At 41.1% G+C, this 11,912-nt stretch overlaps 2 protein-coding genes and 1 long non-coding RNA gene across 7 annotated transcripts; 1 reads left to right on the top strand and 2 right to left on the bottom strand.

The window, feature by feature from the left end:
- Positions 1–1,956: 1,956 nt before the first annotated feature.
- LOC134859862 (uncharacterized) lies at positions 1,957–3,652 on the bottom strand. Its single transcript, XR_010165166.1, has 4 exons — positions 3,420–3,652; positions 3,172–3,259; positions 2,936–2,976; positions 1,957–2,849 (listed from the first exon to the last, which is right to left on the bottom strand). It is a non-coding gene; the product is annotated as an uncharacterized LOC134859862 (long non-coding RNA).
- A 592-nt stretch (positions 3,653–4,244) lies between these two features.
- On the bottom strand, positions 4,245–7,448 carry LOC134859943 (paired box protein Pax-5-like). Of its 4 annotated transcripts, none has more exons than XR_010165172.1 (8): positions 7,310–7,448; positions 6,875–7,210; positions 6,543–6,708; positions 5,867–6,064; positions 5,755–5,795; positions 5,567–5,668; positions 4,497–4,665; positions 4,245–4,423 (listed from the first exon to the last, which is right to left on the bottom strand). XR_010165172.1 is itself a non-coding variant. In XM_063876742.1 (8 exons), exons 2-8 carry the CDS (start codon positions 6,915–6,917, stop codon positions 4,401–4,403), a joined length of 699 nt encoding a protein of 232 aa, XP_063732812.1. In that variant the 5' UTR covers positions 6,918–7,210; positions 7,310–7,448; the 3' UTR covers positions 4,245–4,400. The 4 variants fall into 4 exon arrangements, 2 of the variants coding, with proteins under 2 accessions (XP_063732812.1, XP_063732813.1); XM_063876742.1 differs by having other exon boundaries at positions 4,497–4,622; XR_010165171.1 differs by having other exon boundaries at positions 4,398–4,423; positions 4,497–4,638.
- A 50-nt stretch (positions 7,449–7,498) lies between these two features.
- On the top strand, positions 7,499–11,727 carry LOC134860378 (zinc finger CCHC domain-containing protein 7-like). Of its 2 annotated transcripts, XM_063877340.1 has the most exons (8): positions 7,500–8,385; positions 8,593–8,645; positions 8,964–9,074; positions 9,450–9,620; positions 10,082–10,117; positions 10,326–10,430; positions 10,606–10,723; positions 11,102–11,727. In XM_063877340.1, exons 1-8 carry the CDS (start codon positions 7,986–7,988, stop codon positions 11,593–11,595), a joined length of 1,488 nt encoding a protein of 495 aa, XP_063733410.1. In that variant the 5' UTR covers positions 7,500–7,985; the 3' UTR covers positions 11,596–11,727. The 2 variants fall into 2 exon arrangements, with proteins under 2 accessions (XP_063733412.1, XP_063733410.1); XM_063877342.1 differs by lacking the exon at positions 10,082–10,117 and having other exon boundaries at positions 7,499–8,385.
- Positions 11,728–11,912: the final 185 nt, after the last annotated feature.

Below are 11,912 nucleotides of genomic sequence, written 5' to 3'. Positions count from 1 at the left end.
GTTTGGTCCATTTCCTTCCACCTCTCTCCAAAAACACGTCTTCCTTCTAAATTAGTGCAGTCAAGAATAATTTTCTGGATGGAATCTGTGAAAAGCTCAAAAGAAGACTTGATGTCCTGTGTGACTGCCATCCGTGTTGGCCCTGGTTGCATCCTTATCACATTGGCAGCCTTGCGGGGTGGCTCTTTTCTTGGGCGAGAAGACCATTCAATTTCAGAATTTTTTGACATCCATATTTCCTCACCTGCTCCATGCTGACTGTCTTGTTCTGGTCCTGGGGCTGGCTGCTGAAGGCTTGGTCCTGGCGCTGGCTGCTGACAGCTTGGTCCTGGGGCTGACTGCTGACGGCCTGGTCCTGTGGCTGGCTGCTGACGTACTTGTCCTGTGGCTGGCTGCTGACGGCCTGGTCCTGTGGCTGGCTGCTGACGGCCTGGTCCTGGGGCTGGCTGCTGACGGCCTCATCCTGTGGCTGGCTGCTCACGGCCTGGTCCTGGGGCTGGCTTCTGATGGCCTCGTCCTGTGGCTGGCTGCTCACGGCCTGGTCCTGTGGCTGGCTGCTGACGGCCTGGTCCTGTGGCTGGCTGCTGACGGCCTGGTCCTGTGGCTCGTCTTCGTTTTGGAACTGGCTGATGCTCAATCTCATCATCTTATTCAGAGTCACTGTCAGACTATGAATTTTCAGAAATGTGATCCTCAAATTCTGAAACCTCTTCTTCTGAATCCTCTGCCTCTACATCATCATCAAAAACTTCTCTCTCTTCCAAAATCATTTCCAGGGCCCTCTGCGCAGAGATCCTTTTGGCCATCTTGATCGGTTGGGATAAGAAACCACACTGGCAAAGCTATATTTATAGTGTCCCGCCTCCAATTTGTAGCAGATAGAGTGTGAGAAAATAAAGATTCCCGCAAGAAAGAGGGTCAAATGTGCGGGAAAACAAGAGTAGACAGTGTTGATGCTTGAATTTTGCAACAATATTGCAACCTTGTGTGGGAACCCTAACATTTACAGTCACTCTTTCTGTCTCTCTCTGTCACTCTCTCTCACTCACACCCACACACACACAGGTACACAGAACATCAATTTCCACACTTCTATTAGCCCTCGGTCCAGTGGACCCGAACATCTTATATGTAATAGAAATGTGTAGGGGGGGTGTACGGTGTGTGGTCATTAAAAATGTATTCTGATATATGTTCTTCACAGAAAATGAGCCAAAGCCAGTGAGTCTGAGTTTGAAAAATGTATTAATTGTATAATTTTTCTTTTAATAAAAAATGAAAACGGGTCCCACAGACCCGAACACCACACAAACATGGTGGGAGTAGATAGGAGGCTCAATATCAGCGTGATAAAGGGATGCATCCTGGGATATTTCTCAAGCTACAATAACAAAATCCCCAAACAGTTTGTAAAAATCAATCACAATTTAGGCTTTTAAATTTTTCAAGGCTTTAACATCACAATGTTTTATACACCCCCAGCTCACAGAAAAATTAGGAATTAGGAATCCAGATCTATCTATGATTTTGATAGTAAATAACCTTTGTTATAGGTTCAAAGTGTCCAAAGGGGTCAGCGTTTCATTCTATCCAGATTACCAATATATTGATATAGGCTACATCTTTTTTTTTTGTCTCACCATGAAGCTTTTGCTGAAAAGATGCCACTGTGGTCAATAGTGATGATTATTTTAAATTGTTGAACCCATTGAACTTGTGTGAGGATAGAATAGCACAAAGTCAGAGGAACCATAAAGCAGACAGCATCAAACAGAATCACCGTTTTTTTACTCAGCAAAATCTCTCCAATGTTTGCTAACATTAGCAACCACGAGCTAGCAGGTCATACCAAGTAGAGTAAATAGAGCTGTAGCTGCAATATCCCTGAGCATTGCTGTGTTTTGTTCATTTCTAAGATCAAACATGTGTTAACCCTGTAAAGCTTGACACAGCAAATAATAGTCTTTCAGTGTTTATTGCATCTTTTACCAAAATACAACAACAAAAACATTTCGTAGTTATTTACATACATAAAAAATGTTGTATTATATTTGACACATTTTTTTCACTGTTTTCATTGTTTACTCTAAGGTGCTGGAAAGGAGGGTCCGACCGATTGTCGAACCTCAGATTGAAGGACCAGCTTTTCACTCTCGCAAGGATCCTGGAGGGGGCTTTTTTCTATATCATTTAGTTTTGATCATAGATAGATAGATAGATAGATAGATAGATAGATAGATAGATAGATAGATAGATAGATAGATAGATAGCAGTAGTGTGTCTTTAAACGTGGAAAAATGTAGAAACATAATAAAATAAAGTGGAATAGAATACAAATAATAAACAGCAGCAAGGCTATATACATAACATGTAGAAAGGACATGAACCACAAGAATCCTTGTTCTAGATAATTTACACTGTTCTACAATATTTTAAAGTCTCAGAAAAAATATATATACATATAGTAGTATATAGAATACAGTTATGTAAAGTATATATGTATACCGTTTATAGAGGATTTACTTCAGATTTTAAAGCAATGATTTCGGCTTTCACCTGGTGAAAATGAACAGCGAAATGGCAACACTGAGAAGAATGCCATACACATACACAGGACTGGTGGTTGCATAAAACACAGCCTCACATGTGTAATGCAGCAGCAGCAGAACGCAGGTCAGGAGAAAGGAAGCACAGCCACACAGCGGGGAAGCAGCAACAGAGATGAACCACAGCAGGCCTTTGATCAGCCAGAGGAACATCTGGAGGAGACGCAGGAGCAACCAAAGAGTCCAGAACAGCAGACAGCCGAGCAACCACAGAGCTTTGGACGGGAGAAAGACATCAGCATCCTGAAAGACAGCAAGAGGGAGTCTTTTTGTCTTGTAGCAGGAAGTTGTGGATGTTTTGCTGAGTGATGGGGTTATTGCGGGCTTACATAATCTTGTACATTATTGTCTTCTCTGCCCACTGATCCCACTTGAGAAAGAAAGACACAAACAAGCACAAATGTGAACCTGGAAGTAAAATGTGAATAGACTGTATTAATAATTAATCTATCTTATAAAAGATCCCTTCACAAACTCTACTATAGTGATGTTGTATTAAGGAAATGTGGCTGTACACTTCTTTCATTCAGCACATGCATGATCAGCCTTTGTCACTGTCACTTACTGAGGAATGTGAAAGCCAGGAAGGAAAGAAGCACACAGATGATGATCAGACCTTCCGCTTTCGGTGTGTTCGTTTTGTGTGCTCCTTCCTATTTAAAGCAAAAGAAAAACATACTTATCTTACTGCGTACTTTTTACCCGATACCCCATTTTTTACACACATACAGGGATCTGTTGTCAAATTGTATCATTGTTGCATCAACAGTTACAATATCTAACAATAATATCAGCAGCATTACATTAACTCACCTGTGAGCAGAATAGGCCCTCTGCTGACTGCTCGTGATTCCTGCAGATAATAATCATGTTTGGAAGATAGTGGTGGTCTCTCAATTCTTCAGAGCTTCTGAGTGATGGTGATACTGAGTGCCAAACATCATCACCTTTACCACTACCGGAGCCCCTCAGTTGGTTGAGACAGCAGGATTGCGAGCACCCGCTCATGGTTTCTGCTGTGGATCGTCCAGGAGTCACTGAGCAGGTTTGTCCCGTATTTGCCAACAAGGTGTGGTGGTGAAACTAACTGCAGGCTCACAGACGCAGAGCTGTGCCAAACTCAACCTCAACATACTTTTACTCTTAGGTAAACTTGAATTTTGATCTGTACATGATTGAAATAGTTTCAACGTCAACCAACATTATAGGTTTCCATGCTTTAAATGTAGTAAATAGTAGGTCTGTTGATTATATCCTGTATGTAGATAAACACAGTAAAAACAATGTGCTCCCAACATGCATCTGCTCTCTAGATGCTTCCTAAAGACTGATGTCCACTTCTGGCCACAGATTACTTTCTCAGCGGTGTGCTTTGACCCCGCTGCTGCCGGTGGCATATCCCACCTCCTCCCTAAATCCCTCATGCTGGTGAGGAGGCCAGGGAGAAGCTCACTAAGTAGAGCAAAGATTCAACGTTCTCCATCATGGGGCTCCTAATGATGCCCCCTCAACCACTCACTGAGGAGAAAATGTCCACAGGGGTGACAGAGAAGGAGGATAATATGTTGGACTGATGAAGCCTCTGAAACAACAGCATATGTAATTTGACTCTAAATAATGTAAATAAAACACGACATGTGAGGTTATTTCATATTTATTTCAAAATGTTTGTTATTTATGTTTATATCTTGATTTCATTCATATTGTAATCTAACAATTTTAGTCAATCCAGTTTTGAAATCATCTTGGTTTTGGGATTAAAAGGATGATGTTCTTTTGTCTGAGCTGCTCTGATCATCTGTAATGACACGGAGGCCCTGAAAAAGAAGACAGAACACATTAAAACTGAGCTCACATCAAACAAAAGTCATCATATTTTGATGCACTCACCTAAAAAGTCTGGATTATGATTTGTTGGTAGGCCAGGGTAAAAGGTGAGGCAGGGGTCGGACCATCCCCAGGCATCATTACAGGAACGTGGCTGCTTGTGATACACGCAGCAGGGGGCATCACCTCCTTTGAAACAAAACAGCTTCCGTCCAGGATCACTTTTATTTATCTTCAATGCAATTGTCAGTTGTTCTCATTAGTGAATCGACAAAATATATGCATGTCTGTGTTCCAATCTCTAAGTATGCATATTTATCTATTTCTCCTATTCTAATGGTTGTGGTGATGGAGGAGTGGAGGTGTAAGTGGGCTTGTAACGAGAGGTGGAGGTAAGGGGGAGGCGGGGAGGAGCAGAGAGCCTGCTGGCTGAGAGGATGGAAGCCTGGGGCGGGGAGGTGGATTTCGTGCTGCGGAGGTTGTTTTAGTTAGAGTAATGTTTACAAAGTCTCAAGTCATCATTGTGTGGTCTGGTACCAATGTCTGCGTCTGCTCTGCAAATACATCTATCTACACTTGGGCTTCTTCTCAGGTCACATGTTGAAGGGGCTCTATTGGGTTTTGGGGGGTTTTTCCTTTTGGTGTTTTATAGATTTTTGCAAATGTGAATGGTCTGCAAAGGGAAACATCCCGCAGTTCCCTCCAGAGGGATTTTCTCTCCCACACACTCCACCCAGCCTGAAAAACCTCGACTGGATTGCTTTGTTTTCTTCCCTAATAAAGTGAAATCACCATGTAACACTCCAACACAGTGTACGTGATAGGCTAAGGGGTGGGAAATCTATAGGCAGTTGAAAATCACAACAGATATACATAACGACACTGAAGGAACTCTAGAACAAATAAAATACAATTGTTAAAATTATACTCAAGTAAAAGTACAACACATATTGCAATCAAAGTATATAATAAAGGTCAAAAAAGTAGTTGAGTAAAATTTCGAACATTTAGTAGTAATAAGTATAAAAAAGCATAACATGGAAATACTAAATTATCTTACAAACATACTTCAATCCTCAAGCAAATGTACTCAGTTCCTTTACAGCACTTTGGTAAAACTTAGATAATGTTACCTTCTTTGTGTTTGCTGTTGAACTTCCCGATTCCCAGAATCCCACTGATGGAATACGTGGACTCAGAGGAATAGGCGGTTCCCGTAGAAACAGATGATGACACTGTAGGGTCAGAGATCAACGTCAGGAAACATCAGAGATGCACAAGTTAGGCCAAGAGATAAAAGAAGAGAACAAAAAAGACTTACCAACTTCACAAGAATCTGAGTTGACTTTGTTTCTGATGATCCTGTAAAGGCAGAGGAACCTCACTCAACACTTGTTCTAATGATCTGTGCAGTCAATGAGATCATCTGTTACCTGTTGATGGAGCTGATGCTGGGCACGCTGTCATGGTCACACACTCGCTCCAGAAGCAGCCTGTCTCGGATCTCCCAGGCGAACATGGTGGGGTTGGTGTGTTTCAGATGCACGATCATTTGCACAACACAGGGAGTGGCTACTTTGGGCTTAGAGCCTCCAATCACTCCTGGTCTGATGCTTCCTGTCTCATTGTACCTAAAATCACAATAAAGAGCCGTCGGCAGGGAAAACATTTTGCCCTGAGAATAAAGTTTCATAAATACAGATGCTGAGTTGACTTATGTAATATGGAATAAAGTGAGATAAAGCAAAGGAAATATTGGGTCAAATTACAGATAGATCTTGAGATACATTTTTATGAAAAATAATTATTCATAATAATGCATACGGCAAAAAAATAGGCTATATATTGAATACAAATGTAAGCTATTCTAAAAGGGAATAGGCAGGAATGAAGATAAAAAATGATGCATTTATGAGAGACAGTTTCAAAATATTAAGAAATATTTCCAAATGATCCATGTTGAGTGGTGTGTTTACATTGCAGTGTTATATAATAAATAAAGTGTATCATCATTGAGGGCACTCACAATCTGCTCCACTACAACTAATCATTTCTATATAAGCTAATACAATGCTCAAAAGGCTAAATAAATGACCAAACAGAGTTTACCTGGCCAGTATTTTGCTGACACAGCCGTGGCTGACGCGCAGCCGGCGGGAGATCTCACAGGGACGCACGCCCTGCAGAGCGAGCTCCACGATCCGCTGTCTCACCAAGTGCGGCAGCGGGCGGCCATTAATGAAGACTCCGCCGAGCTGGTTCACCCCGCCGAGCCCTGAGCACCGGACCGGGTCGGAGAAACACCAATCAAAGAGCATGGCTACACAGCATAGACACTTAATTTACTGAATATAATTGGATAAAATAAGGTCCATACGCCTAGGAGATAGACTACAGGTAACCCCTTATAACTTTAATTTATGAGGAATATTGATACTCACTGTGCGTAATGTTGAGGGGTACCTGTCCAAAGCGCGCGTCCATAACAGAATGACTGTAGTCCTACTTAACTTCTAGACGCTCTTTGGACTAAAGTGCATTTAGTTTCGAGGAAAACATTTCCCATTCATTTGAAGAGAAAACTGAGATAAGAAGTTTGTCACGTTTGTGTTTGTCTGCGGTGTGCAATGACCGTGTGCTTTCAGCATCCCAACGGTGGACATCTGCAAGTATGGAAAGCCTTTGATTGGGCACTCACACGCACGGGTCCACGCGCCCCATTATCTTTTTGCAGTGAAGGTACAGCCAGTTCTTGAGGACAGGATTTAACCCTAAAACTGCACCAAAAAAAACATTCAACATGTTTTTGTTAATATAATATAAAATATAAAAAATATATAAATAGTGAATTGACAAAAAAAAAGAAACGTTTTCACGTTTTTTGTGACCGTCCAAGACGACATATACTGAATAAATTAATATATCTTAATTAATAGTTTATTACAGGACTCAGCAATCATGAAAACCTCAGGCTTTCCAGGAAACACGGAGTTTGACTTCTACAGTCAAACTCCGTGTTTTCTGAACGCTGTAGGCGGTGTTGGTTGTCCCACATATTACGTCCCGGAAACGCCGGTAAAGTTCTTCAAAAAATAGTAAACAAGAATGGAAGTGACAACCCTTTTATTTCTGCGAATGAAATATTAATATTGTCTATTGTGTGAACTCGAAAGCGACGTGTAAGTTTCTAAAACGGTAAGCGCCCTTTGAAGTGCCATTGTAGACTTTATTTCACTTGGTTGTGAACGTTAACTTAGCTATATCAGCTGACTGGGCTACTACAGAGCTAATGTTAGCTAATGTTAGCAAAGCGCCGGTAAGTCTGATGTTAACCCACGTGTCGGTGTATTTAGAATTTTTACATTTTGAAATCATTATTACATGTCTAGGTAGTAGAGAAACACAACCAGTAAGTGGGACTTCTCCCAGGTGCTAAATAGTTTTTAAGAAAAAGGAAGTGGTAAATGAGCCTTTATCCACCGCTGTTTGTAGCAGTGCAGAGAGCCGTCGTTGGGTGGTGCTGTTCAGCTGCTGTGTTGAGGTTGTTGCAGTATGGACTATTGCAAGGGAAAAGGAGATAATGATGGTGAGGGGCACAGCAAAGAAGACTTTTTCATTATTGAGGACTCCAATAGTTCAGATGGAGAACAAGAAATCAAGATCAGTCGCCAGAAACCACACAGCAGCTGTAAACAAGTTGCACGGATCAGCAGGGAGAGCTCTCCCCCCCTCATCCTATTCAACATCACCTCTGGACGGACCCTCAAGCCCAGCAACCTGAGTCCTGCTTCCAGATTATATTTACAGGAAGAGGAGGAGGAGGAGGAGGAGGACAGTGACAAGCCCGTCGAAGAGTGGATGATCCTGGGAGGAGAAGAGCAGGTGGGAGACTCAAGCATCCATCTCAACCTGAGCTACTACAACAGCCCTCAGGATGACTCTGGAGATGAAGGTTAGAGAATACTTTCTCACTCTTTGTTAGCATTGTTTTGCTTTCCATTGTCCTGTTTCAATAGTCCAGCTGCTTGTTCAGGAAAATGGAAAAAATGTTGCATTTGAAGATATATACTGCCTGAGAACCAGAAAAGTGTAATATCAATTGTCTAATACAGTATGTTTACAAAAGTGTATGTTCTTCTTACTATTTGTTCCCAAATAGATCAGACTGTGAAATCAGTGAATGATACTTGGGCTGTATCACAGAAAGACAAGGTAACTTGGGATATCTATTCAATTTCAACAATAGTACAGTAGAGGTAATATATTCAAGCAATATACATCTGCTCTTATGTCACATTCATTATTCAAAAATATTGAAGAATTAAGAATAGTTATTGTAAAGACTGTGAATAAACTGGGAAGATAATCTCTGAGGAATAAATGATCAGTATTCATTTAGAAATTGGTCGCAAAAGAAGAAATACATTCTTTCTCTGTCAGCTTGTTTCCCCCATATTATGCTCCTACAAGCTGTTTAATTCTGATCTGAAAATATCGTTGGTCATGTCTTATTTCTTCCTTATTATCTAGTGTGGGGCTGATCAGTCTGTGACCAGCCGATATTTTGGAGCTGGTCGTTCTCTGACCTGTAACATCTGCAACAGGACAGGACACCTTGCCAAAAGCTGCTACTACCACAGGGTAAATAAACACACTCTTCCACCATTTTTTTCTTTATGTACACAAAGAAAGAGAGTTCAGCTGATAACCTTCCACTTAACCGGCATCTGCTTAAATATTGAAAATATTGCTGTGTCCTTCAACAAAATCATGCTTTCTAATTAGAGATAAAAGACATAGATATCAAAACATTGATGTACTGTATTATGTTGAAATATATTCAGTCTTCCCTGTATGTTTCTGACGATTTCTGCTCAAACCAACTAGATTATCCATTCTTAAATGTTTCTTTGTCTTCCAGGCTGCCATACATTGCACCAGAGAATGGTGTTCCATGGCAACCTGTTGACCGAAAAGATCCTAAAACCCATATTGATTTTGTCTTTGTGTCAACAGAAGTGTCCCACCTGTATCCTTTGTGGGATCCAGGGCCACACCCAGAGGGACTGTCCTGGCAGCCCCTGCTCCAGCTGTGGACTGCCTTCACATGGCCTCAGGCGCTGTGAAAGGCCCCCGCTGTGGAACCAGCACTGCCAGCGCTGTGGGATGTCGGGTCACCTCTCTGATGTAAGTTTGTCGGTAAACCCACCGGTCTGGTTCCTGTAAATCTGTTGGTCAGGGTCTCTACCAGTTCATAAAATTCTTGATTCAATTGTCTGATAAACATGACAATAATTGATGTGCTTAAAGTAACTCTGGGAATTTCCATTTATGCCTGTATTAAGGAAAAGGTATTGATGAAATGAGTCACAATACAACAGGGATTAAATGTAATTATATGTGGTTTGAAAATGTCTAAAAATGTATCTTGTTGAAACCTGCAGAAGGCCTGGGTGGTGAGTTTCTGTGTTGAAGGAAACTTTGAAAGGCTTTGTCCGTTGTGTGTTGATATTCTGTAGCCTCAGGTGTGAGTGGGCCTCTTTTACGAAGTGTTATTTGACCTTTGCAGTTCCTCATCTGTGAAATGCTCCTTTCTGAATTCTTCTTTCAAACCAAAATGTTCTCTTTTGTTTTCTTGGTTTCCCAAGGTCTGCCCCGATACATGGAGACAAAACCACCTGACAGTAAATTGAAGTTTATACCTAAATGAATATCTTTTTTCATCTCGCCTTCGATAATAAAACAAGATGCATTACAGTCCTTTTAAATTAGAATTCAAAATAACTTAAACAGGGTGAAGGTGGTAGAGGACCAGCATAATCATGCTTTTATAAGGCTGTTGAAACTATAGCACTTGAATTCTTGGGTGTTTATTGATTGCTTTTCTTCTAGATCCGGTTAGAGCTTCCTGTCAGGCCATGGACAGTTCACACCTTCAAACATAAGAAATGCCCTGCTTTTTGTTACAACTGCTCCAAGAAGGGACATTATGGCTATGTGAGTGTCCAATGAAAGGAATCCTTTTATGACTTTTATCATCTTTCCATTCCTTCTAGCCTGCCTTAAAATGTTAACTCTGCCTTCCTCTTTATACTGTCATTGCTATCTCTTTTTGTGTGTTTTTTGTCTTGGAATTTACTGTAATTGTATGTGCTCTACTCTTTGTAATCAGGAATGTGCTAAAAGGAGGATGATCAGTGGGACTTTTCCTTCACTGCCCTATGTTTGCCACTATGACACCATGAAGGATGTCCTCCAACTTCATACCAGGAAGCAGAAAAGAGCCAAAGGTGACAAAAGATATGCTATAGTACAAACAGTATTTGTATGCATACAATAACGTAAACAGTTACATGAAATTGTGTGTTTTATCTGTGATCATTTAACTTTATATAAATGGATATTCCCTGGCTGTTTAGCTACCATTTTGTACAATTTATTTCTGCAGCAGTTTTAATGAGAGCACTGAGTAAGTTCTGTGCTGTTAAACAAACAAAAAGAGCTGAAGAAAGCTCAACAGAGCTGCCGAGTCAAATAATAATTTCCTATGAGTTTCTCTTGGAATTACATTTGACCTATCGTTTATATATAATACTATATAGTTGTGGAGATGCCAACAATATACTCTTTTAACTTATTGTCCAAATTTGTCATTGCTTTGCTTTCAGGACTTTTGAGCGCTGGACCCCTGCCGCTTTTAGACCAGCGGCACTTGTCTGAAGCAACAGGCGAGAGCAGTGAGGAGAATCAGCTGGTCCAAGGGAGACGCAGGGTGAGGCAGGATGCATGTAGCCGGGCTAGCGGGAGTAAGAAGTGGCCAGAGAGGCGCAGAGAGAGACGGGAGGTGAAGAGGCTCAGGAGAGAGGCTCAAATCAGACGAGAAGGAGGACTGCTGGTAAGACCTGGGAGGAACTTTGACCAAGAAGTTTGCCCTGCAAACCCTTTCGGGGCTGCACTCCACAGTCACAAGCTGTCTAAACCCTCTCCGCAAAAAAAGAGGAAGGATGAGGAAGGAGGAAGAAGCAAGAAGAGCAGAGAGGCAGAGAGGTGGAAGAAGAGAGGAGGGATAAAACGTGGGGATTTATATCCTCATGGCGACGCAGATATTGGTACTGAAAACCTTCTTTCTCCAAAACAAAGAGTACGCCACAGACGAAGATAGTGTGATTCTTTTGATATTTTGTAAAAATGGTTTTCAAGGAGTTACTCCTGAAACAAACAAAAAAACATTGTAGTTTTCTTTCATTAACTTATTGTCAAATAAAACAAATTGAAGGTGCTTATTTTCAGTTTATCTAGTATGAATGTAATTTTTTCCTTGAACCTTGTTTTGCAAGTTCATCTGCTACAACTTTATACTAGCTGGGCCAAATTTGTTTTAAAGATAGATTTCATCATACATTATTTTGTAGTATATATTTTTACATACTATGCCTGCTCTTTTGGCTAATATATCATGTGATAGGGGTTTATATGTTA

Source organism: Eleginops maclovinus, chromosome 23 (genome assembly GCF_036324505.1).
Source record: "Eleginops maclovinus isolate JMC-PN-2008 ecotype Puerto Natales chromosome 23, JC_Emac_rtc_rv5, whole genome shotgun sequence".
NCBI classification, from domain to species: Eukaryota; Metazoa; Chordata; class Actinopteri; order Perciformes; family Eleginopidae; genus Eleginops; species Eleginops maclovinus.
The sequence above is the reverse complement of the archived record's forward strand: the minus strand, read 5'-3'. Positions and strand labels throughout refer to the sequence as shown.

Bases quoted from the DNA above. Each gene is read 5' to 3' on its own strand.
- LOC134859943 (XM_063876742.1), bottom strand. From the start codon at position 6,917: ATGGACGCGCGCTTTGGACAGGTACCCCTCAACATTACGCACA. The intron at 6,065-6,542 runs GTAAACTCTGTT...TTGTGATTTTAG, and splicing joins GTCAGCAAAATACTGGCCAG to GTACAATGAGACAGGAAGCA. The intron at 4,424-4,496 runs GTGAGTGCATCA...CTTCTTTTTCAG, and splicing joins TCATAATCCAGACTTTTTAG to GGCCTCCGTGTCATTACAGA.
- LOC134860378 (XM_063877340.1), top strand. From the start codon at position 7,986: ATGGACTATTGCAAGGGAAAAGGAGATAATGATGGTGAGGGGCACAGC. The intron at 9,075-9,449 runs GTAAATAAACAC...TTGTGTCAACAG, and splicing joins AAAGCTGCTACTACCACAGG to AAGTGTCCCACCTGTATCCT. The intron at 10,431-10,605 runs GTGAGTGTCCAA...CTTTGTAATCAG, and splicing joins AGAAGGGACATTATGGCTAT to GAATGTGCTAAAAGGAGGAT.